General features: G+C 34.9%; 1 protein-coding gene across 1 annotated transcript in view; it reads left to right on the top strand.

The window, feature by feature from the left end:
- RTKN2 (rhotekin 2) overlaps window positions 1-16,914 on the top strand; it is a 65,733-nt gene extending 48,819 nt beyond the window's left edge. The window contains exons 10-12 of the mRNA XM_045581826.1: window positions 7,176-7,338; window positions 12,094-12,201; window positions 13,327-16,914. Coding sequence (XP_045437782.1) covers window positions 7,176-7,338; window positions 12,094-12,201; window positions 13,327-13,862 — 807 coding nt within the window. The 3' untranslated portion in view covers window positions 13,863-16,914. The remainder of the gene's footprint in view (window positions 1-7,175; window positions 7,339-12,093; window positions 12,202-13,326) is intronic.
- Window positions 16,915-27,915: the final 11,001 nt, after the last annotated feature.

Here is a 27,915-nt window from a genome sequence, read left to right on the forward strand (position 1 = left end):
TGTCTTCCATTACATTGACATTTTTGAAAAATCCAAGCCAGTCCCCAAATTTGCATTTGAGTAATTATTTGACTAATTATTTCCCTAGGTTTAGGTTACATTATTTAAAATATGTTTTTATTGATTTTAGAGAGAGAAGGGAGAGGAGAGAGAGAATGAAACACTGATGATAGAAACATTCATTGACTGCCTTCTACACACCCACTACTGGGGATTGAGACCACAATTTGAGTGTGTGTCTTGACTAGGAATTCTGAGTTCATGGGACAGTGCTCAACCTACTGATCCATACTGGCCAAGGCTAGCTTATATATTTTAGATATTTTTGTCTAACCTGTTTAGCCAGCTAGGTAATAAAAATCGAAATCTATGAATTTTTTCTTATCAGTTGTACAGTAGAATATGGATAATAATAAACCAAATTAAAATGTAATTTAAACAAATACATTTAAAGTCATCTGTTTCATTTGAAAATAGTCTTCATTGTATTCCTTTTACTTTATCACAGCTCTTTAAGATAGTCAGAGAAGGCTGAAGTCAGCCCTGTTGTATAGGTATATTGTTTCTATTTTCAAGTGAAGAAATATACTCAGAGGAGATAGAACTTGTCAGGCCAATAAAAAAGATTATATAGCTCACTCTCTTTGTAATGTGTAGAAAAAATAGTCAGGCTCAATCCCCAGCCCTAGTAGGGGCATGTTTGGGAAGCAATCAAAAGGCAACCAATTGGTCTGTCTCTCTCACATTGATGTTTCTCTTGCTCTCTCCCCCTTCCATCCACTCGCTCTGAAATCAGTGGAGGAAATATTCTCAGGTGAGGATTAACAACTAAAACACAAAATATTTGTGGGCTGTGTTTCCTTTTCCTCATAGATTGCTGGACTAGATTTGGAAGCCAAAACTTGACTTATTCTTATCTCCATACCCACTCTGAGTCAGTTTTGATAGTAAAAAGTAGCTCTGCAGTGAGGTTCTGATCCTGAAACTTCAATCTACTTCTAGATGAACTGATTTAGGACAGTTATTGGGGAATTCCTCTATTGTTGTAGATAGTATATCTTTATTTTCTTGTCTGATGGCAACAGTCTAATTCTTGAAAAGCGCTTAACAATGTTTACATGGCTTGACTTGAATTTACCTTTTTCAATTGTGATAATATAATAATAGGTCTGATAACCTAGCAACTAACAGGATTTCTATTTCTATTATTAAGATGACTGAAATCAGCATACTTAGAAATCCCAGTGGTGGCTCTGCAATTGACCATTACAAATTCACAGGAAAATGAGAATTTAGTAATTTGTATAAACTCGTCTTAGACTTGGGAACAGCATAGATTATCTTTGACCCTGAGAACTGATGACATATATCTCATTGTTTGTGACTTTTGTCTAAAGTACAAAAGAGAATGGAATATTAAACTCTGACGAAAGATTAAGGTTGGGAAGGTTAATATCATTTACTAGGACTTGCTAATCTCAAAGATTATACAGATGGGAAAGGCTTCCATTCTCTAGCTTTGCAATATTGTCATCCTAATTTTTCCCCAGCGTGAATTCCTGCCTTTTCTCTATAGAAACTTTCTTTCTTCACTTCCTACTTCTACCTCAGGTTTTCTTTGAACTCTTCTATACACCTGGAAACTCCACTCTTAACAGTAAGTCCCACTGGTCTTCTTGTTTACATGTGTCAAATATTAACTGGGTCAAGACATTTATTTGTTAACTTATGAAAACACAACTGTTATCTAATTATATCTCCTATTTAAAATAATTTAGATTTTTTCTCAACTTATAGAATTATTCAAATTTACAGAAGAGTTGAAAATACCTTTGTGGACATGTGTATATCACCTAGATTCAACAGTTAACATTTTGTCATATTTGCTTTACCCTTTTTTTTTTTTTTTAAGGGGGCTAACTGCTTTACATTTATCTAATTTTTAATCAATTTATGGTGATAGAATACATATAAAATAAAATTCACCAATTAAAAAAAATACTATTTTAATACCTTAAACAATAAATTTAAAAAAGAATATTGAAGGAAAGTGATTGTGAAAAATACAGAAATAAACTATATGTGTCTTACTCAACTAAAAAAAAGTACATTTTGATAATTTTGGCAAATATACAGTTGTAGTGTAATCATTGCTACAACCATTGCATTACAGTTTTTGTTAATATTTTTTGGTGCACAGTTCTATTCAGTAAATTTTGATTATTCAGTAGTGTTATCAGCAGTACAATAATGTTAACAATAGTCACCATGTTTTATAGATCCTTAGACCTTATTCATCTTCTTGCTGAAAGTTTATAAAGCCTCTTTAATTTTTTCTGACCCATTTGAAAAAAAAAATTTATATATATATAAATAAAATACCATTATCACAGCTAGGCAAATTAACAATAATTTTCTTTTATCATCTAATATCCAGTTTATGATCAAATTTTCTCATTGTACCCAAAGTATTTGTTTAGCTTTTACTTTCAGTCTAGGATTATTTAAATACTAGAGGCCCAGTGTATGAAATTCATGCATGGTGGTGTGTCCCCTCAGCCCAGCCAGTACCCTCTCTAATCCAGGACACCTCAGGGGATGTCCTACTGCCAGTTAGGCCCGATCCTGGGGACATACACATAAAATGAAATTTTCCCATTAGAAAGACCTGGATTGCTGGCTCCTAATCGCTCACCTTCCTGCCTGCCTGCCAGGTCACCCCTAACTGCCCACCAGCCTGATCATCCCTCACTCCTCTTTGTGATGACCTGATCACCCCTAATGGCCCCACCTGCTGGCCTGGTTGCCCCTAACTCCTCCCTTCCCCTGCCAGCCTGGTCACCCCTAACTGTCCCACCTGCTTGCTCGGTTGTTTGGCTGTCCCTCAATTGTAAATTATGTCCAGAGGCTTGATTAGATTCTTAAAAAAAATTTTTTTTTTACAAGAATATTTCCTGGATATGAGAGATACTTTATAGAGCATCCTTTTCAGAGATACATGATTTCTGGTGGTCTGCTTATTGACAATGCTGGGTTAAGGTGGTGACCGCTAGCCCCCCAGAATATAGGTAAGCTTTCCTCTTTACAGTTAGTAGTATAAAAGTGATACTTTGTGATTGCCCTTGCCTGAATGAATCGTGACCTGGCAGATTGCATATGCTTTTCTTGTACTGTGCTTCTTATACATTAATAACTGGCATTCTTTGTATTCTTTTTGAGGACTTTTTCTCATCAAGTAGGAATGAATTACAATCCCTCCTGAAAAGACAGGATGAATGTTTAATGTTTAAATTGCCAGTTTTCAGAGTAAATAATGGGTATTGCATATTGGGTATTATATTTTCAATATGTGTTGGAGTGATGTTATCCCTCCAGAAATAGCAAAGGAATGTCCCCAAAATTACAATAAACTTACAGCTTTTTATCTACTCGGTGTTTTAAATTACTTGATTTTCAAACATAAGGTCCATGTTCTGTTTTTGTTTACTTTGGAAATGTTTAAGGGATACATGCTATTAAAACAGAAACTTTGATAAATGTCAGCATGACATTTTTCTGATATGTAGGTCAGGTAAACACCAAATAAAACTTTTAAGGATAATGTTTTTTTTCAGTTTTTAGAATATTTCCAATGCTGAGTCTCTAAGATCTTTTTGTGCTTAATAATGTTAAATATTAAATGCAAATCAGAGTTCCTTTCTTTTGATTGTCTTCTCTCATGATTTAGAAAATAATAATTTTGCCTAATGCTACCTTAAAATTACGTGAAAAACATACATTTTGCAGTTGCTAAGGTATATTAATAATAGTCCTGTTATTTTGATCACAGGATTTGTTCTTTAACTATAATTCTTGTCCTTCTAAATGGCATTTCCTGTAAGGCTGAGTCAGTTCATTAATTTTCATAGGGAGCCATCTGTGGAAATAGTCACATTAAGGAAAGAAAAGCCTAAAAGCTATTCCCCTCTTCTTTTCAATCCAAATTTGAAAGGATGATTTACTTCAAAGTGATTGCTTCAACTTCAAAAAACTTCCTTTGAATGTTGTTAAGTAAGACATTCTCAATAAGGGATACTTAACTGGAGCCACTGAATCTCCTATGCATTGTAGAAAGCATTTTATTAACCAAAGTTTTACCCATTGCCAATAGGGTGGGGAGTGGAATGGAAAAGAAGTATGGGCCTTTGAGATCAATAGTCTTTTCTTGATTTGAAATACTATGCATCACTTCATTTTAATGAATAAAATCTCTACTAAACAAGTCAATAACACTACTTGGGGTGATAGACCTTTGTTAAATTGTCTTGAGTTTGCTTTTAACCATTATTTTTATCATAGATCCTAGCAAGCAAAATTATTATAAAGCACATGGGATTTTTTTTTGAAGTATTTTAGTCCTCTTAATGTCTGAACCCTATCAACTATTTATACTGACCTTTATAAATATAGCAAAAAATGATTTTTCCAATCACCTTTTCTTTTAGTAGGAGTTTATGTCTGATTTCATTGACATGAATTGAAAGTAATTATATCACACTAGTACTAATTATACATAATGCTTGATTTAATATATTGTTATACTTTACATATTTCAAACATCCCTTGTCATATGTTGTGAACATATGCTTTGTTATTGAATATATATAAGGACTAAATCTTTATTTTAGCAACATTGTTATTGTTATTGCTATACAGGGTGTCCCATCTTTGGCTACTGTGAGCCTCATCAAGTTGGTCCATTTGATAAAACCGTAGTAATCTTTGATTTCTGGTAGGACAAGATATTCCAGGATCATTCTGTACATTCCCTGACCCAGGCTGGGAATCAGCCATTTCTCTAAAGAGCTGTGATTCTTTTTAGTAGGAAAAGGTATTTATAGACCACAATCTGGGAACATAGTAGACTTTTTTTTTAAAGTCATGTAGTCAAAATTCATAAATCTGTCCTGATCTAATACTTTTCCATCACCATAGATCTGAAGCATGCAGCATATTTATAATTCAAAATTTTGAACCTAGAAGAAAATTTCCTTTGACTTCAGAGTTAATTATATTTTGTTACAAAATTGGTTTCTCAAATTATATTTTTATTGACTTGGGTTGGCTGTGGAAAGTTGTAGTTCAATATGTGCTGGTTAACAAAAGATGAGCCATCGAGGATTAAAATTTCACAGTGAATAATCTCAAGTCTGTCCTCAAATCAATACAAATAAAGACTCCTAAATCAACTAGAAAGTTTGGGATTATCAAAAGCAGGACAAGAAATTCTGACCTTGGGCAGAGCATAAGTTTCCTCATCTATAAGTTAAGGAATTGAATTAGACACCATCTCTGGGATTTGAGTCTATTGATGTAAAACTTTTTATTATCTGAGTTCTTTTTCTTTCTCATTTTCTTATTCATTAAATATCTTTCAGTCATTTAGCAGAAATAGTGGAGGCAAAAGCACCTAACTTCTCTTCTTTTATACCTGCTAACAGGAGATACTTCCATTACCTCTACATTGTATGAGCATATAACAACAGTTCTAAAAGTCACTTTCTACTTTCTAATCTATTCTTTGTTTGAGAAGTAAAGTCCTGAATAATATTATACTTTTCCCACACTGAAAAATAGCTTGCATGAACTTTCTGACATCAGAAACTTTTTAAAATCACTTTTTCTTTGCCATGCAGCTTTTTTATTTAAAAATTTCCCATTAGTTAAATTAATTCGGGTGATAAAATATAGAACTTAATTCAGATTATCTAATTTGTGTTCATTAGCATCTTTTAAAATCCTCTCGTGTTTAAAAAAATAGTATTTATTGTTATCAGGGTTAATGAAGTGTATATAGTATTTATATATTATTGTTATATTCTCTTAGAAGGATATAAGTGATTTACTCAGGTTTTCTACTTAGCTATTTTCATTTGAAAAGATACTTTGGTATTATTTAAAAATGTACATATCTATATATATGAAAGGCTAAGCGACCGTTGCATTTAAAACAACTGAATGGATGACCGAACAGGCTGTGTGGAGCATCCAGGATGGCAGGGGGGTTAGTGAGGTTTAAAAATGAAGTAACTTGAAATATATTTTATTGATTTTCCACTTTCTCTCCCTCTTCCTTCTATGCTGTCTTCAGTCTTCATTCCTCCCTCCCTCCACATATGCAAATTAACTGCCATCTTTGTTGCATACTCGTTCCGATTGGCTGGTGGGCATGGCTGGTGGATGTAGCAGAGTGATGATTAATTTGCATATTACTCTATTATTAGGTAGGATGATTAGAAGAAAATCTTGCTTATGTGTCTCACATATATTTCTAATGGATATGCTCAGGCAGCCAAATCCCTATTTTTGTATGATAGTTCTATTTCAGATGTTTCCCACTAAGGTTCCTTGGAAACTGCAGGTAGTTGCAAGCTTGTCATGTGGCATGGTAGTGCCATGTATGATTTGGGAATAAACTTCTATATGTAAACACAATAAACATCACCACAATGTCATATAGTAATACTCAGAAAAACAGTTTAGACTATCAAATAAATGAAACTATTACCTTTGTACTAGAGACTTGCATTTAACCTTTAAAAATAATTTTTACATGATGAGAATGATATTACTTTATGGATCTTTGGCTATGAGGTTTGTAAATGAATGTTACATATGAAATAAATGTTAATGGGGAAAACCTAACTGTTTGGCTACAGTAAACACTAAGTTATGGTTTTATTGCTTTGACTGATAACACTCCATATTACGCATGAATATTCGAATAGGAAACATACTTTACTGATTCTATTTTATTGCTGTTGAAAATATAGTTAATATAATTCACCTTACCATTATGACATACTGTACTTAGTTCAGATTTTAAGATATATATAAAAGATATCAAACTCCTACTTAAACTGAAAGGGCAAAATAGGTTTTGTTTTAATCTCATGTAATTTAATATAAGTGCTATGGGTAGCATACTTTGAAACATAACTCAGCATTTCTCATATAAAGTATTTTTATAAATTCTCTACTTGAATTTTAATATTAGAAATTCTCAAATTTACATATTTTAAATGATTGGCAATAACATAATTGCATTTGATGTGAATACAGTAGTTAAGCAATAAAACATTTGATCATCACAAAAATACTCTTGTAAAACAATCAATTTTTTTCTTAATGTTTAGGAGACCAGAATTCGGGGAATGGAGAATACCAACAAAAGAATTTATAATTTCTCTGTCATCAACCCTGTTGCTGGACAGGCTGTAGCTCATGTGTTTGCAGCTGACAATAAAGAAGATCTTCAGAAGTGGATGGAAGCCTTCTGGCAGCATTTCTTTGATCTCAGTAAGTAGATGTTTGGATTTTCTGGTAGTATATTCATGTATCCTGAAAGGATACAGACTGCAATATAAATATTGAAATTATACATATTATAACCTTATAGTTTGCATCAAGAAATTTTTTGTTCTTGAATAATATGATAGTATATCTCCAGTACAATGATGCTTTTTTTCTCTTAAGCTTTCCCCAGAGCCTGACTGACTATGGTATAGAAACAGTGTACTTTTGAATCTAGAATTACTACCTTTTACTTTTTTAAGGAAATCTATAATATTTTAATTATTATTCAAAACTCAACTTGATAAATACAAATGATGATTTTAAATAGTTTCTTATAAGAATGAAGTCACAGTATGCATTGAAGACATTCTGACTTTTTTTTTCCACGTTAAGACAATTTCGTATTTTAGAAAGTGGGAACTAGATGATTTTCATAGAAGAAATACTTCAATACAAATACATTTTGTTTTTATTGATGAATACAGTTGTATAGTTTTCAAGTGTACAATTCTGACACATCATCTGTATATTGCTTTGTGTGCCCAACCCAAAGTCAAATCATCTTCCATCACCATATATTTGACTCCATTTACCCTTTTCTACCCACTTTTTTTTCCACTGTTAACCAACATATTGATATCTGTGTCTGAGTTGTCTTTCTTGTTTATTTTTTTAAAAATATTTTAAATATGCTTTTTTTAAAAATTTATCTTTAGGAGAGAGAGAGAAATATCCATGTGAGAGAGAAACATCGATGGGTTGCCTCCTATACACACCCTGATCAGAGACCATGCGCAACCTGGATATATGAGTGCCCTGACTGGAATTGAACCCTCTATAATTTGATATATGAGATAACCTCAACCAACTGAGCCTCCCTCTCCCCCCAACCAGGGTGCATTTTTTGCTTTCAATTTCAATCCCACATATGAGTGAAATCAATATGGTTCTTAACTTTTTCTGACTGACTTCACTTATCATGATATTCTCAAGATCCATTCATGTTGATAAGAAGCCATCTGAGGAATGAAAAGCTTCTCTAAGATAGTGATGATCCTAAAATATTGAAATGTTTAGGAGTCTCATTTTCCTGTAACCTTCTGTTAACTCCAGATTTCTTATATCATCTTGGACATCATCCAAAAGAGATTTTTTAAATCATAGATATTGTTTTTCAGTTTCAATAATACAGTTCAGTGGCATGGATTATAAAACAATGTGATAGTAATGTAATAGAGTTCCACTATATAAAATATGTGAGGCTTTAATTGTCTCAATTTCAAGAGGAATTTTATCAGCAGGAAAATACTGAAATTGGATATTGAAAATGTAGACTATTGATAATGGCTATTTCTAATCAAATTAAGCCTACAGTTAGATTCAATAGATTCAACCAGTATTTTACATCTTTAGAATTCTCTCCTATAAAATTATTAAGTAGAACCATTTGCGAACAATAGTAGTTACTTCCTAGAAATCATTCTTAGAGAGGTTTTAGGACTTCTTACCTGGCTCTTTGGGGGAACTTTATAAAAGAGTTAATATCTGCAGTCCTTAGATTAAGTTTCATAAGCCTACTCTGATCCATGGCCTGGTTAAGTACTACAGTAATGATGAGGAAGGAGGCAAAAGGAGACCTAAATTTGATTACCTTCCACATAGCATATGGCTTCATTTATTCCTCCTAACATTGCAGTGATGTAGAAATTATTTCCCTCTGCTCTCAAGATGAGAAAAATTGAGTCTGAAGAGGTTTCTAGTTTGCCACAGGGAATCAGAGAAAAGACTTCTCTATGGCCTTCTTGGATTCTTTGGGACTTTTTTTCCTTAAGTACTATCCCTCAGCATTCAGTAGATGTTTAAATATTTGTTCCCTGCTTATCAGTGTGTACTACACTTTTTTCTTTTAAAACTTCAGCTATCATAGGTGTGTTGCCTAAAGAACAACAACTTCCTTTTGTTTGCTAATCACAGCTAAAATTTTAACTGCTTCCCTAAATGCTATAATTTAGAGAATCTGTCTTATAAAACACTATTATTTTTAGAAAATTATTTTGGTATTTAAGATTTTTATATACATAAAAACAGGGAGAAAATGTAAAAGAAAGTAAAAATTCCAGGATATTATATAGTTTGGATATCAACTTCTTCTAGATGATCTCATGTTTTCATTCTCCAGATAGTGTAAAATAATTTATCATGCTAAAAATTAGAGGGATAAGAATCTCCTGGCGTTTCTGTACTCTCAAAGTAACAAGAAAGTGATAACAAGCAAGGTTCTCAGGTCTGGCTATTTATTTAGTACTTAATGTTTGGGGGAAGGGGTAAAATCTACCTATCTATCTGATTTTTAAAGTATAAACTATATTACATTTGTACTTTAGAATTCATTGTGTATAGAGATATGGTATCCTAAAGATTGACTTGAACTTTAAAATTTTTACCTCCCAAGTGATAAGTATAGCCTCTTGTGATTATAGGAGAAATAATGTGTGTAGAACAAAGTAGAGAATAGAAATTCAGGGCAAAATAAAGAGTAATTTAACATTTAGAGCCATTTTCAATAATTTGACTCCATTTAAGAGTAGAATGGAACTAGTTGTGCTTAGCCTGCAGAACACTGTTGAGTGGAGGTTGGGAAGTAAAGGGGATGGAATAGTTAATTTTAAATTTTTTTCCAATATAATTATTTTAATCATTTTTTAAATTATAGTTTACATCCAGTATTATTTTGTATCAGTTTCAGGCATACAGAACAGTAGTCAGACAATCATATATACTTTACAAAGATATTTCCAGCACCCACCTGGTACTATTCATAGCTATTAATATTTGAAAGCTAACAAACATGTAAAAGAGGAATGCTACTTGTCTTGGATGATCAAAAAGGATAGAGCTAGTAATGGTAGGTCAAAAATAATTTTTAAATATTTAATATGAATATTGAGTTACATAAGCAGCTTAACATAACAGATTATATTAGTGGGAATATTATAACGATAAATAGTGTGGGAAACATCTTCAATATACAGATTTTGTGTGACTAGAACAATCATTTAATATTTTATACTGGGTCTTTATTTTTGTGTTAGCATATTGGTAGCATGTATAACTGTGCATACTAATTTATTCACTTGTAAAATGTTTCAGTTGTAAAGTCTTGACCAGTGAACATACCATCTTTTTGTACCTCAGATTTCAGTAACATGTGGGATAATGTGGCTTTATATCCCCATTTTCAGCATGATTAGTATTCTACCAGTTTAACCATCAAAAGCTTTCATCTACCAATATAGAGAAAATACTGCACTTTATAATTTGTGTAAGATTTGACAGAGAAATGTTTGCTAGTTTAAAGTGTTTCATTATTTTTCCATTAGATATGGCCTTTTTTCCTGCCCTCAAGAAGGAAAAGCTGCCTTTTATATATTTATCTAAAAAAGGAAGTGGAAGGGAGGAATAAGTTATCAGATCTCAGATCCTACTAGATTTAAATTCTGCAGGGCTACCTTTGAAGCCTCAAACTCAAGATTGTATTCCCTTTATGAGTAGCTATGTGAGTTATTTTGAAATTTTTATGATAGTCTGTATTTAGCATTATAATAAAACATACTGAAAGGTTTTCATGTTGCTTAACTATTTAAGGTGATGGATTTAAAATTTATGCATATATTACCAAATTGCTATGACACACTTAAAACAACAGAAATGAATAGCTAATTTGACTAAACATGAAATGTCTTTAATTTTTAAGCCATGGAAAATAACTCAGATGGGTATTAAATATGGAGATTGAGAATATATTAAAATGAAAAGAAATACAGATCATAAATCAGTCTAAAAAGGCACATGTGTATTACATTTACTTTTCTATTGATGTAAGAATTTAAGAATGGTGAACCTCAATAACTTTATATTCGTATTATATAAGTTTATATAGTCAGTTTCTTACACAGTTGTTATCCAACTTGCAGGTGCACAATAAATATATAAAGCTTAAGGTTTTTTATATCCACTCAGAAGAAATAAATCTGAGAATTTTAAGATGAAAATAGTAAAACACAATAAAAGAAATATTAATGTTGTCTAACTTAATTTGAAATAACTTATTCAAGAGGTGTGTAGGTTTTATTTTTTATTCTGAATGCCTAATGGCTTTATTTAAAGTGTCCTTCCTGTTAGAATTTTGAGTGTTCTGTTTTTATAGTAATAGCTTTTATATACCTTTTACTTAAAATTCATTATTTTTCTAGAGTTGCATGATTTTTTAAAAAACACAATCGCCTTGAAGAGGTAATTGTAAAACCACCAATTTTTATTTAATTAGAATTCTGAGTTGAAATCATTTTTGTGAACCACTATTCCTTACTTTTTTCCTACTTCCTCCTAGAACTGTATTTCATTTGATTTTTTTAACTGCCTTAATTTAGGACATTTCTGTTTAATATTTAAAAGAAAATAATTTGTACAAACTTTTGCCAGAAATAGAAATTTTAGTTATTAACCATTTCATGAAGTAGTACAGTACTTAATAGCCTAGAGATCTTAGCTTAACATCTGTGCATTGAAGTTTATTTATAAAATAGGTAACTTTTATGCCTAGACTTGGACTTTAAAATTATGGGTAATAATATATTTTTGTGGCTTTCTTAAGGTAATGCTTTATTTTCAAAGCAAAAAAATGTGTTGCTATTAAAAATGAAATATACTACTTCACATTTATACTTTAAATTAGCCTGCCTTTTCTGTCTTTCTTAGGCCAGTGGAAGCATTGTTGTGAAGAACTTATGAAAATTGAGATTATGTCACCACGGAAACCACCTTTGTTCTTGACAAAAGACGCGACCTCAGTCTACCATGATATGAGTAAGTGAGGACTGTCTTTTCTAAGCTGCAGGCTAACAAAAACAACATTGTCCATATTCAAGCAGCTTATTCTATTGACATTAAAATGCTAAAATTTTCAGGCACAATGAAAATGAAAAAGACTATCATTATAGACTAAGGAACTCATGTTTAATAGATGAATTAATACAAAATTAATGAATACACATTTTTTGTAGTTTGAATGCTTAAACAGAAACGGTAAGGTTTCAAAATGGGATGAAGGTGCACTAAAATAAATGTTAGCTGAGTAGCTTATAAAAATTCTGAAAATGTGAAGTTGCGGATTGTAAAATATAATGTTCAGTATTAAAATAGTGTTGATAAATCAAGTATTAATAAAGGGATGCTTTTGTATCAGGCAAAAAAAATTGGTGATGTTTAATGCTTTGGAAAATTTAAAATTTTTAGACTCAATATTTCATTTTCTCATACTTTGAAGGGTATTATCTTTGTAGGATTGCCTTGGTGAACAGTGTTGTGAAAAAGTACAAGATTAAATTCTAGTCTTTTTTGTCCCCAATGTCCCTGCACTCACATGTACTTGAAATGTTAGATTAAAAACGATACATTAAGTTTACACATTTATCTCTGTTTTTTTATCCAGGGAAAATTTCACCCACCATTCTTATCACCAAAATGGTTTCAAGGCTTCATTCTGTTTCTCTGGGTTTTGGGGATGGATTTTTACTCTATTAAGGGACCTGCTGGTCTAAAGAAAAGACTCCATTGTATTTGCCCCAGTTTACATATCAGGCTTTTATAAAAATGGAATCCACTATTACCTAGAAGTCAGAATAGATTTTAAATCCAGGAAAGCAATTGAAAAAAAATTCTGACATAACTCTATTCCTTTGTAAGCTGGATATTACTCATTTACTTAGGAATACATGTATATATGCATATACATACATATGTGTGTACATGAGTGTGCAGTGCATAGTGCGTGATCTCCCATTTGGTTCTGTTGATAAGTAAATTATTTTTTAAAAACCACTTTCTACCCTAATCTGTTTTTGATGGCTATTATAGATAGCATATTGGTTTGGAAAATAATATAAGTATCTGTTTTGAATTTTTCCCATGTATTTCTTAAAATTGTTACAGGTATTGACTCACCTATAGAACTTGAAAGTTTAACTGACATAATACAAAAAAAAATCGAAGAGACAAATGGAGAGTTCCTTACTGGTCAGCATGAAGAGCCCTCACCACCTCCTTGGGCTGCACTCTTTGATGGTAACCATCAGGTGGTCATCCAGAAAAAGATTCTCTCTCCTGAAAGCAAGCAGTTACCTGATGGAAAAAGGAAAAAGAGACGGGCTCCCCCTCCTCCTCCTGATAAAGCTCCTTTCAGCCTAAAAACACAGAGCACTACAGATCAATTGGTTAAGGAAAACGAGGGGGAAACCAGTGCACCTCAGACCTCTTCTTTGGATACCAAATTATCAACCCTAATGCATCACTTACAGAAACCAAAGGCTGCTCCTCGAAAACTTCTTCCTGTCTGGAAAAATAGCTTAACTGATGGTGAAAACACAGACACTAAAACCAGTTTTGAAGCAAAGCCAGTGCCAACTCCAAGGCAGAAATCTATCAAAGACATTTTGGACCCTAGATCCTGGTTGCAGGCTCAAGTATAGAAAACCCTTAATGCATAAAACATTAACAAAATGTGTAACTGTGAGGTTTGATTTAGAAACGCTGTAGATGGAGTAATATGAAATTATGTAGGTTTAAATCAATAATGAATAAGCTATTAGGTATAAAATGTTTTATAATGAAGAAATGCACTTCTCTTTTATTCTGATATTGAGAATATAAGTAATTTTCCCCAGCAGAATGCAAGTGGCATTCTCTAGACAATATTCTAATTGTTGGAAGGGTTAATTTATTCCTAAATTAATACCAGGCAGTGAACAAGAACTAGGCAGAAGAAAGCATTAAGTTTTCTTTGGGGAGAGATTGTCTAGTAATTTAAAATGGTTAAATATGAACCATATTCTCATTGTGAGAATTTTAATACTAATGGAATTTTTCAAAAGTTTTATTCAAACCACAAATTATAGAATCCACCCAAGAAAATTTCTTCTTAGCATTCTGGAATTCTCATCTAATGGTTCACTGGCTCTCCTCTATTGTTTAACTCACTAGTTAACTCACTGACCTTTTAAATTCCTGGGATAAATTTTGGGATATTAAATTCTTCATCTTTAAAGGGAATTTGTAATGTGCTCCTTGATGAGCTCTGAAATCCAGGAGACATTAACTCTCATAATGAAGCACATTTATTATTATAGTTTAGAGAAAAGGTAGATGAAATATTTTTTACTTCCATTTTTCTATGCATGGTGCTAATTTTCATTGTGACATAGGAATTTAGGGGAGCAGCTGATTAACATCTTAATATAAATTTAATACTTTTAAAAGCAGGTGGTCAATTAAAAAAATCAGAAATGTGAGCCATGATAATAACTTTCAGAATTAATCCCCCTTTTAAAAGTGTTAGATTTTCTTCTTCTAGTAAGGGTTGATATCTGCTATTGATATTATTCATTAAAAGTCGTATTCTTACAATAATGACATCGGAATCATTTCCATAGGAGGTAATCTCCATAGCAACCAAACAGAATTATGAAATCAAGTGAGGAATAAATAGCAAGAGTACCTTATAGGAACAACAACAAAAAAATCCATTTTTATATAAGTACTTCTTGTAAACAAGAGCAGAAATAATCTAATCAGAATTTCCAAATAAAACAGTTTCCAAAGGTGTCAGCTCTAAAAATACTGAGCTAAACACTTGCTAAGTAGTTCATCAAAAGAAGTGGAGTATTTGTGCCCTCACTGATGTGGCTCAGTGGGTAGAGCTTCGCCTTGCTGACCAAAGGGCTCTGGGTTTGTTTCTGGTCAAGGGCACATGCTTTCCTCGCAGGCTCCTCCCAGCCTGGGCCGTGGTCAGGTTGCAACCAATTGATGTGTTTCTCTCAATATTTCTCTCTGTCTCTCTCTTCTACTCTTTAAAAATCAATGGAAAAATATCCTCGGGTAAGGATTTAAAAAAAGAAGTGTTTCTCCATTTTCTAAACTGAAAGCTTATGACAGAGAAAAATATGCCATATAATAAAAGACATTTCAGCTTTTTATGAGATGGCTTTTCACTTGTCTTTTTAATCTGTTTCTTGGTATATGAAGGCTACAAACTTGAAACAAAGGTTAGCTGTCATACTTGATAAAATAATTGGAGCAACAAAATAGGTACTTTATGATATAATTCTGATGACCTAAAGATAATAGAAAATTACATTTACATCACAACAGCATTAAGATAGTATTTTTAATTGATGCAAAGTGAGAACTTTTATGCAAAGGACAAAGAAAACATTTTATTACAAACACCACCTTAGGTAAACAATTTTTCAAAATGTCATGCATTCCAACTCTTAGTGGGTTTTATTAAATCTTCCTCAGCTGTCTCTAGTGCCCCCTGACTTCTTTTAAATGGGCGTGCATATACATCAAAAACTAAATCCATTTATTATAAACTAGCCCAGTGCGAGATTCGAAATCGCGCAGTGCTGCCCACCCTCAAGTCACGAGTCGCGGGTCTGGCCCTGTCTCACTCCCCGGGCCCCACAGCAGCCACGGCCACTGCTGATCAGGCCCTCCCCCAGCATAGGCTCGGAGGCCCCTGCCACCCCACCCTGATGCAGGTGCAATCTCCTGTCTGGTCGACCCATTATAGCGTCCCAGGTAATTAGCATATTTCTCTATTATACATATAGATGCTTTATCTTTACCCTTTAGGTCCTACAAAATGTATTTTACCTGGTACTATTTTTTTTTTTTTTTAAGAGAAGAAGGAAGGGGAGAGACAGAGAAACATCATTGTGAAAGAGAGCCATTGAGTGGTTGCCTCCCTCAGGCGCCCTGACCAGCCTGCAACCTAGGTAATGTGACCAGAATGGAAAGTGGACCCTTCAGTCCAAGGGCCAACACTGTCCACTGAGCCAAACTGGCTAGGGCTTACCTGGTACTATTTATTAAAGAATGAAAGGCTCCTTATTTATTTCATGTATGATAGGTTAAATACTGAGATATTTCTTTAGGCTTATTTCAGCACCTCAGCCGCCTATCAAGAAGTTAATACAAAATGAAATTATAAGGTAGTTTGGAACAATTTATGTCAAATGCCATTTGACTATAACCACCTATGTTGCCATGAATGAGGAACAACCTTACCATATAGAGTGCTATACCATGAAGAAAGGAGAAGGGCGTTGTCAGGAAAAATGTCTGTTCCTGAGGGTCAGAATTTATCAAAACTCATTGCTTTTTAAAGAGTGAATTATTGAACAGTCATTAAACTGATCATCATTTATATCTTAGTAGTTTTCTTCAGTGTTCTATTCATCTTAAACTATAATGCAGATGGAGCTGACTTACATTTCAAAGACAGTTCCGTTTTTAAATGTTTACATGTTTATGTGTAACTGCTTCATTGTTAACAATAGTTGTATGAAAATGGTTTATATTGGATTGTACATAGTCTTGGTTATTAGAAAAGATGTTTGAGTTTTTAAAGGACAAGATTTTTTTTTTATTATGGTAAGGTGTGTTATTTTCTGTGACATACTTGTATAAGTTACATTGTATTTCTTATTTTTTAATTAAATGTGGGTCAAGCTTCTGAATTATAAAGTATTATATCGTGGATTTTATATATATTTTTGAAATACTGAAGACTGGAAAGGAAGCAATGAAATTTTTTTTTCTTTTGTAATTTATGATACCCAAAGTGTTTCTTAAAACAGTCAATTATGAGAGCAAAATTGCCATAATCCCCAAATCAGTCACTCAGAGTTTCTCTGGGAGGTTAGAATAGCATGCCTGGAATACTTCAACACTTTTGCTATATCACGCAGCAACGCATTCCAAGAAATTAAATTCAAGAAAAATCTGTAGATATGATTCCACTGTAGATTGATTTCAATCCAAATCAATTACTAAAATAAAATGCTTGGAGTAGAGAACCGGGTGTTGAACTAAATGTACCAGAAGTCTTATCAACACCAGTGAAAATAATCTGTTGTTTAATTTTCTGCCGTGAGCTTCCTGGGAAGCAGTCGATAACTCGCACTGTTTGTAGGGGAAAACATGCATTTAGCCAACACATTACTTAATTCCTATAGGAGGTAGGACTCTGCCAACTGCCTGGGCACGTAAAGATAGGATGAAGGCTAACCTCTGTTCTCACAAAGAGTAGAGATTTGTTGCATTGATTCATGGGGTTTATTTCCAGCGTCAGTTTCTGATCAGTAACCTGCGTTGAAATGATCATTATACAATACGAAGCTTTCATTTTGTTTCAGCAGCAGAACCCCATTTCCAAACAAAATCTTACGTAGGCCTTTGAATACATAAAACAGATCCAAGTGGAAATACTCTGTAGTGGGCCAGGAGTGAGGAACACTGGGCCTCCCTCCCCTTCCTGCTTCCTTGTCATCACACTTCCTAATAGTCCCAGAACCTTCTCTCCCAGGATGTTAGGGGTTTCCAGAACAGTTTGCAAGGCACTGGTCTAATACATTGTTTCCTAGTGAAGTACTGTTAGACATTCAGTTTGAGATGTCTTTTTTTTTCTTTTTTTCTTTTTCTTTTTTTTCTTTTAGAGGAAGAGAGTAAGGGAGAGGGAGAGAAAGAAACATTGATGTGGGAGAGAAAAATGATTGGTTGCCTCCCATTAGCACCTCGACCAGGGATCAAACCCACAACCTGGGTATGTGTCCTGACTGGGAATTGAACCCTCAACTTTTCAGTGTATGGGATGATGCTCCAACCAACTTAGCCACACTGGCCAGGGCTAGCTAACTCTTTTTACTTTTTTCAATTAATTGGTATTCTGCAACCTTACCTTTTGACTGCTGAGTTCTGGATTACTTGGTTGATAAAACTAAACAAAGCTTAGTCTAACAACAAACATATACACACATACACACACATGCACTAGAAAGAGAGAGAGAGACCTTATTTTTCAATGAGAAAAAAGAAAACACATTAATTCCAGTATGTGTAGGATTTACATTCTATAGATTGGTATTATTTTTTAATTATATAAGGCACCCAAATCTTCCATCTGGAGTCTCCCATAGGCTTAATTCCCCACTAATTAGCCCTCCACTGATCCCTGGGACTATGACTCAAGCAAAGAACATGTCTCCTTACACCACACATCTCCTCTCACAAGCTAATCGCCACATCTCCAAATGTGCCAACACCCATTCCAGTTCAGCAGAAAGCATGAAAAGACAGTGCTCTGTCTGCCCCACCATTGCAAATTCTCCATGTTTGTCCCCTTCAGATCGAGAGGTGTCTCCCTCATCATCCTGTTTCAAGTAAACTGCTCACTTGCTGGTCCTTCTTTAGCAAAACCTGACAGATAGAGAGGAACTTTTTTGGAACTTCACAATATCCGAATGCATTAAGTAGAAACTTTAGCTGAATTATAAAACATTTTCCTAATGTAAAAGTAGAAAATAAATGCTTATATGTTAAGAATAGGTGAAAATGATCTCCTAAGGCAGTGTAGTGCTTAGGAGAAAGGCAAACCTGTGATGGCCAAGCCCCCTCCCATAGTCACATCTTTCTGTCTTCATCCATCCCTGCAGCCACACCTTTGTGGGTTCCAGTCCCAGGGGTGTCACCCTCACTAACTCTGCTAAGTCCCAGACCCTGCAAAATGGTAATAATAGGACCTTCTTAAGAGGGTCATTGCAAGGATTTAATAAGAGACTAGCTATAAAGCTATAATTAAAGCTCCAAGAAAACAGTTTGTCCAAAAGTGTTAGCAACTAAGGAAGGCCCTTACTGTCACCAACCCCCGAGGTGGTTTTAAGCACAAGAAACATTAAGAGACAACCCAACTTAGGTGGCTGCAAGGTGAGCCGGTCGTCATGTGTAACTGTACCATGGATTCTGCCATAGATTTACTTGGACTCCTCTTAAGGGACCAAATTAAGAACTCCTCCTTTGATGTCTCACCACAAACACAGACAATGTCTTTCTCAGAGGCATTTTTTCATTCACCTTCGGAGGAACTGATACAATTACATACTCATTACCTTGGGACTCAGTGCCTATGTGCCAGTCAACTCAGAGGCTGCCAATCAAAGAGGTCTTATTTATGATAAAGTATAGATGAGAGGAGTGGCAAGTTATCATAAGATGAAACAAGAGTTGTCTGAAGTTGGCTCTGAAATCAGAAATGTGGGTGGCAAATTAATTAGAGCAGGAAGGCAAAAGCAAAGGGAAAATTTTAACAAGATTTCCAGGGAGTTGGGAATGGTGATGGGTGGGAGGGAGGTCGGGGGGTGCGGGCCAGACTGATCATTGACCAATTAGCAGTTTACCTATTAATTTTGACAGACATATGACCAGTGAAGTTTTCTAATGAGTTTCAGTCGAGACAAATTATCTGATAAGAGCTATATTTTTATTCTCTCTTCAGTAGTGAACAAGGCCTGTTTGTTTTCTCTACTCATCTCTAGCTTGAGATCATTGTTAAGTCATTTTAAAATATAAATAGAATATTAGCATCGTGGGTGTATTTGGTTGCTGAGAAATCTTTCTTTAAAGAACATCTTACTTTGAAATTGCTGTATTTACTTTATGGTCCTTCGGGGAGGAAGGAACCTCAAAGGCATTCTATTCCCACCTTCTTCCAGAGGCCAAAGCCACTTCCCCAAGTCATGAGAGCCATGAATGGCCAGCCTCTGTTTGATATAATTTTTGCTTGGGTGTTTTTTTCTATTTTTAGGTTGTTTGTTTTTAGAACTTTCAGTCTGATTTCTTATAACTTCAAGTTCTCAGAAAGGTCTTCTTACACACTGAGGCAGCTCATCTTTCCCGAAACCTGCAACTTTTTCCACTGACTGCCCTTTGTGACTCTGATTGGTGGTGACTTTGTAGTTTTCTCCCCAACCTTGGGGGAACAAAAGGTGAATTTTTTTCAGAATAACAGCAATCAACTACCCAATCTCCCACAGTGGATACTATCAGTAACCTCCAAATTCCTCTTCATAAGAACAGTTGTGCAGAATTTAAAATACAATGTGGCATTTGTCTGGCAGAATATAAGCTTCATGAGGGAAAAGACATGTGTTTTCTCTTCCAAATTCCTAGCACCTAATCCTGTACCCAGCACATAATCATGGCCTTACAAGAGTACTTCAGAGGCATTGAATGAACGTTTCAGAGTGCTGTCGCGTATTATTTCCACTCAGATTTACCAAGAACTTTCTTTTAAAGATGTCTGCTACTTAGACAGTCACTTCATTGTTCGTTAGTACATGACTTTGGTAAGCATATCTCTTGTGAAGAGAAATATTATAACAAACTGTTATGGCATTTAACACTGTTATTTCAGTTACTTAACTAATCCACCCACTGATAGAGTGAACTTTGAATTAAATGCTTTGAAGAATAAAGGCAAGTAAATCTTGATAAAAATCAAAGGCTAGGGAAACCTTGTTTGACAGAAGGCATGAAAAAAAAATGCTCAAATGAATATTGCTAGGGGAGAAACTCTCATTCTACAGCAGACCAGGGAATAGTAATAGTTCAAGAGTATCAAAATTCCTATGTGATCAAAAGGCAGAGACAGCTTTTTACTATCTTTTGATATTCCAGGACTCATAATATCCTGCCTACATAAGCACCTGTCTTTGTGATAGCTCAAAGTATTTGAACACCTTATCTCATCCAACCTCAAGTTTCCTGTGAGGTAGGTAAGCATTGAGAGCTCTTGGTACTGTTTTCAAGATGAGGCAAGTGAATTAGAGAGGCTGTTTACACACTCCAAATTTCACAGAAGCCTCGGGAGGAAGTGAGGGTAAGAATGAGCGTTAATTTCCAGTTGTAGAAATCAGTGTCAGAGCTTGAAAGAATATTGTCAATACCCTGGTCCCATGTGGTGTTTCCTCATAAGACTTATTTGTGGTGATTCGATTCATTTCCCTAACCACACACATTTTATGTAATGTTTTTAGTAATGAAACTAATACAGGACTATTACCACATCCTTTATATCCTAGCTCTGTCCACTGAGAAGGCCTGGATATAATGACATGCCAGTAGCAACAAGTGTACCCAGTGCTCAGATCTTGATTCTCAATACTATTCTCCACTATAAGGAACCAAAACTCTTTGTAGAAATGGCTGATTCTATTTCTGGGATAGAGACAGCACAAGATGAGTCTGGAACATCTTGTTGCAACAGAAAAGTAAAGAAGTACTTTCAAATAGCCAAAGCTGGAACAACTTGAGCAACAAAATGAAGTAGTGTTGGATTATAACACAAAGTATGACTATTCATGAAGCCATAAAAAATGATTGAGTAAAGAATAAAGAATTCTCATATATTTTTTATATCTATACTAATAATAAGAAATATGCAAATTGTCAGGTCAGGGACACCATCACATATTAACCAATCAGGATGGGGGTGGGGCTGTGGCAGAGAGCTCTCAGTACGCCTGCACTGGAGGTCTGAAGAGTATGGAGAGGAAGGGAGAGCAGATAGGCAGGAGGATCAGGCCAGGAGGGGAGAGCAGATAAGTAGTTCAGGCAGGCAGGTGAGTGGTTAGGAGCCAGTGAGGTAGGTAAGCATTGAGAGCTCTCGGTACTGGATTGCAAGAGGGATCCTGAATTGGAGAGGGTATAGGCCGGGCTGAGGGCCCCCCCCCCCCCCACTCCCCTGTACATGAATTTTCTGCACTGGGCCTCTATTATGATATAAAAAAAGATTATATCTATATCTATCTATCTATATACAGTATCTCTCATATATATAGCTGTGGCTTGTCTATTCATCCTCTGAACAGTGATCTTAATGTTAAAGCAGTTGAATTTATCAATTTTTTTTACTTCATGGATCATATTTTTGGTGCCATATCTAAGCCTTTTGTTCTAAAAGTTTTAGTTTTTAGGTCTTACATTAGGTCTGTAATCCATTTTATAGTTTATGTTTGTATATGGTGTGATACATCAATCAAAATTTATTTTTCCTACGTGAATATCCAATTATTTCAACAGCATTCATTGAAATGCTACTCACTCTTCACTGAATTGCCTTTGTACGTTGTAGATAATCAGTAAGTCAGTTTTTAACTTAGACATTCTATATTTTGTCCCATTGATCTGTTTTTCTGTCTTTACACCAGTGCTACACTGTCATGATTATTCCAGCTTTATACTAAGTCTTGAAGACATGTTGTTAGTCCTACAACTTTATTCCTTTTCAAAGTTGTTTTGGCTATTTGAGAGCCTTTGCATTTCTATACGGAGTTTAGAATAGACTTGTCAATTTCTATAAAATTCCCTTTGGTATTTTGAGTGGGATTACATTTTATCTATAGATTAATTTGGGGCTTCAAAGAGTGAGTTGGAAGTATTTCATCCCCTACAACTTTCTGGAAGAACTTGTATAAAATTTGTATTATATCTTCCTTAATTGTTTTTGTAAACTGACGAATAAAGCCATCTGGGCCTGGATTTTTCTTTTTTAACAATTTCTTTGAAATATTTATTCGTTTCTTTATTGTGGGTTTTTTAAAAAATCTTTATTTCCCCCCCTTTTCCCACCTTTAATCCCCTCTACCCCATACTTGCCCCAACCCAGACTATTATCTGTCTCCATGGTTATGCATATATGCATGTAAGTTCTTTGGTGAATTTCTTCCCAACATTTATTTCCTTTAATAGATATGGGTCTATTCAGGTGTTCTATTTCTTCTTGAGAGAGCTTTCCTGGTTTGTATCTTACAAAGAATTTATTAATTCCATGTATTTTTTTAAATTTTGACGTAATATTATTTGTAATGTTCCTTTATCTTTTTTAATATCTGTAGACTCTGTGGTGATTTCACCTCTCTCATTCCTGATAGTGTGATCATTTGTTTCTTCCTTAGTTTTTCCTGATCAGTCTGGCTCAAAACTTATTAATTTTATTGATCTCAAAAATTAGCTTTTATTTTAGTGATTTTCTTTATTGCTTCTTTGTCTTCAAGATCACTGACTTCCACCAAATTCACTATTATTTTCCTTCTGCTTACTTTGGGTTTATTTGCTCTACATTCTAGTTTCTTATGGTGGAAACTTACATCATTATTTTGAGACTGCTCTTCTTTCCTGCTATAGGCACGTAGTACATGCTTTCCCCTCTGAGTGTGGTGTCAGCAGCAGCTGTTTTCATTTCATTCAGCACAAACTACTTTTAAATTTCCCTTTTTATTCCTTCTTGGATCATAGTTATTAAGAAGAGTGTTACTTAATCTCTAAATATTTGGAGGTTTTTCTACAGATCTTTCTGGTATTGATTTCTAATTCAATGTCACTGTGTCAGAGCACATACTTTATGGCTCGAGTTCTTTTAAATATGTTGAGATTTGTTTTACGTCTCAGAACATCTCTCTTGATAAGTGTTCCATGTGTGTTCACTTGGAAAGAATGTCTATTCTGCTGTCATTGAGTGGATTGTTCTATAAATGTCAATTAAGGTCTGTTGGTTAGTTGTGCTGTTCAAGTCTTCGGTATCTGTACCAATTTTTAATCTACATGTTTAATCAGTTTTTGAGAGGGAGATATTGAAATCCCTAATGTGATTGTGGATTTATTTATTTCTCCTTGCAGTTTTATCAGTGTTTACTCATGTGTTTTGAAAATCTGTTATTAGTTTCATAAAAGTAGAATTTCCATGTCTTTCTGATGAACCGATCCCTTTATCTTTGTGAAATGACCTTCTTACTGATTCTATCTTTCCTCTGAAATCAGCTTCATCTGATATTAATATAGCCACTGTAGCTTTCTTTTATTAATGTTAGCTGGGTACATCGCTTTTCAGCCTTTTATATCATTTTACATTAACCCTATTTAGTCCTTATATTTAAAGCAAGTTTCTTATAAGCATTATATAATTAAAGTCTTGTTTTTTATCCCAACCTGACAATCTCTGCTTTTTAATTGGGCTGTTTATTCAGATTATATACATTTAATGTGATTATCGATATGATAACATTTAAGACTATTATCTTGCTATTTGTTTTCTATTTATTCCATCATCAGTTTATTGTCCCCTCTTCCTTTATTTTTTGCCTTCTTTTAGATTAACTGAGAATTATTGTTATTACATTTTATTACCTTTGTTAGCCTATTAGCAATAACTCTTGTCGTTTTAATGGTTCTTTTAGAGTGTATAAGAAATACTATCTTGTTAGATAAGCAATGGGGTTTCTCTATTATCCCACTGCTGCCTACCTCTTAAAAAATTTTATACAAATAACATTTTCTAATATCTGTCATGTGCCAGGTACTGTTCAGCACTTTAAATACATTAGCTCAGGTACTACAACAAAAACACTAGGGTATGGGCTATTGCTTCCATTTTACACATGTGAAAACAGGCTCAAGAGGTTCAGCAACATCTGCTTAAGGTTACACAGTCAGAAAATTGTTGAGCCTGGGTTAAATCACTTTTCCTTTAGTCCTGAATCTGTGAGTCTTAGTATATTTACAGTGGTGATCTCAAATCAATATTGCACGTGGTAACTGCCTCCTTTGAAATTTATTTTTGTGTTATAGTTTTTATTGTTATTATTTTAACTCACCAACCTTTTGTGGCAGCTTAAGCATTAAGACTTTCCTTGGAGAGAGGAAAAGATGGCAACTAGCAGGAAAGAGGAAGTGAGTGATCAGAGCAGAAATGAATGACATAGAGACCAAAAAGCAATACAAAAGATCAACAAAACCAAGAGCTGGTTCGTCAAAAGGATAAACAAGATCGATGAACCTCTAGCCAGGTTTACCAAGAAGCAAAGAGAGAGGACCCACATAAAATCACAGACAGGAAATATCAATATCTGACATATGCTGAAAGAACTTCTTCACTGATACTGCTCCTAGGGCAATGGAAGCTAAAGAGAAAACAAACAAATGGGACTACATCAAAATCAAAAGCTTTTTCACAGCAAAGGAAATCATCAATAAAACAACAAGAAAGCCCATTGCATGGGAGAATGTATTTGCCAATGATATCAATGATAAGGGTTTAATCGTCAACATTTACAGAAAACTCGTACAACTAAACAAAAAGAAGATAAACAACCCAATCAAAAGATGGGCAACTGATCTAAATAAACACTTTTCAAAAGAAGACATAAGGATGGCCAAGAGACATATAGAAACCTGCTCAAAGTCACTAATCATCAGAGAGATGCAAATCAAAACAACAATGTGGTGCCATCTTGCAACTGTCAGAATGGCTATAATCAACAAATCAGCAAATGACAAGTGTTGGCAAGGATGCGGAGAAAAAGGACATTTTACACTGCTGGTGGAAATGCAGACTGGTGCAGCCACTGTGGAGAACAGTATGGAGTTTCCTTAAAAACTAAAAATGGAACTCCCATTTGACCCCAAAATTTCCACTTCTAGGAATATATCCTAAGAAACTAGAAACATGAATCAGAAAGGATATGTGAACCCTTAAGTTCATAGCATCACAATTTATCATAGCTAAGATTTGGAACAGCCTAAATGCCCATCAGCAGATGAATGGATTAAAAAACTATGGTACATCTACACCATGGAATACTATGCTGCGGTAAAAAAGGAGTTCCTACCATTTGCAACAACATGGATGGAGATAGAGAGCATTATGCTAAGTGAAATAAGCCAGGCAGAGAAAGATAAACATCACATGATCTCACTCATTTGTGGAATATAATGAATGGCATAGACTGATGAACAAGAACAGACCCAGAGACTGAGTAATGTCAATCAGAACCTTGAATTCAGGGAAAGAGGGGCTATGGGGGAATAAGGAGGAGAAATCAACCAAGGGACTTGTGTGCATACATATGAGCCTAATCAATGGACACAGATAACAGGGGGGTGAGGGATAATAGGGGTAAGGAGTAATGGGGGTATAAGAACACATATATAAAATAAGAAGAAGAAGAAGAAAGAAAAGAAGAAAGGAAGGAAGGAAGGAAGGAAGGAAGGAAGGAAGGAAGGAAGGAAGGAAGGAAGGAAGGAAGGAAGGAAGGAAGGAAGGAACCGGAACCCCAAAAACACCTGAGAATGTCTTTCCTGCCATGCTAGCAGTCATCAGCTGTACAGTAATATAACCTGGGGCTATTGGGGAAGTATTTCTGGACTTATGTTCCTGATTCTTCATGGGTGAGAGCCCTTACGTGGGCTGATCCCTCTGCCTAATGTAGTCACTGATGATACCAAACACCTTGGTCATCCAGGAGGACCATGGGTGGGGCAAGGAAGTATAATTAACCAGGGGTCACCACCCAGCTTCCCTTCTATATAACACAAAATCAAAACACTGCTCCTTTGTGTGTAAAATTAGAGAGGTTTCTGGCTTCCATTGTCACCAAAGAAAAGGACCATCACTACTTCCTCTTGGGAGAGGTACAGAAAATGTAACAAAGACCTTGTCTATACAAAAAAGAAATTGACAGCCAGTTTGAAATGGAATTGCCATGACCCAGAGCAAAGAATATCCTTACATGATATTATTATGTAATATCATTATAATTTCTCCCAGATTTGGATTATCTCCATTACCTATAATAGTACCTAGCATCCTTGGGTATCAATAAAAAATCATCTTTTTGGTGCTTGGAGACAAAGGTAACAACATCTCTAGATATTTTAGAATTACAACAGCATAATGTACAATTATCTCAAACAAACTTACCAATTTTTTGAATGTCTGGTAGTAATTTAAAAATGACATGAAAGGATTTAATCCCTTCCACTGTGTAGAGGGCCTCTTGGGAAGACACCTGAGCATTCTATATTGGCCCCTCATGCCCTTTGGGCCAAATGTGACCCTCTTCTTGTGGTCCAGTTGCCCACAGCTGTTGCCTGAGCTTTCAGTTCATGCCGAGGTTGAAGCACTATGGTGGCTGGTACCATGGATCTGTATCTCACCTAGTGGGGTGAGCTGGGCCCTCTCTGGAGAAGAAACCTGTGTTTCCCAAAATACAAGATCAGTGCCCAGGCCTCGCCAGTAGGCGAAGGGATCCCAAGGCAGGCACTGGGGGTGGAGGCCACGGGGGCATAGGCTAACAAGGAGACAGAACTGAACCTCACACCACTCTGCTTGGCCCCAGAGGATGGCTGGTTAGCTAGAGATGGGTAAGATTTCTCAGGGAAGGAACAACCTAAGACAGGCACAGTCACAGAGGGGCCAGCAGGAGAGGACTTGGTTGTCAACAGAGGTGGGGCACAGACCCTTACTGCCCTCGCAACTTGGCAGGGGCCTGAAACTTCACCCCTTATGAGGGATGTCTCCTGCCCCCATGGCTGATTTGCTTCCCATGCACCCAGGTAACAGACAGAGACTTAGCTGACAGCAGCTGCCCTCTTAATGCAATAAGACTTGTTCAAGTTGTCTTGATATCAAAAACCCACTTCCCCATGGTGTGGGGAAGTGGGTTTTTGATATCCAAACCCAGCCTGGTACCAGGAATGCTCAGGGCCTACTCAAGAAAGCAAATAATCCTTTCCACTAATACACATAGAGTAAAATAAGATTGTTGATAGAATGTCGAGTTTGACAGTTGAATAGTAGTCAATTTCTCAGAGATAATTAAATTGGCTAATTGAAATAAGCAAATATTC

The sequence above is a fragment of the Pipistrellus kuhlii genome, unplaced genomic scaffold (genome assembly GCF_014108245.1).
Source record: "Pipistrellus kuhlii isolate mPipKuh1 unplaced genomic scaffold, mPipKuh1.p scaffold_m20_p_15, whole genome shotgun sequence".
NCBI lineage: Eukaryota > Metazoa > Chordata > Mammalia > Chiroptera > Vespertilionidae > Pipistrellus > Pipistrellus kuhlii.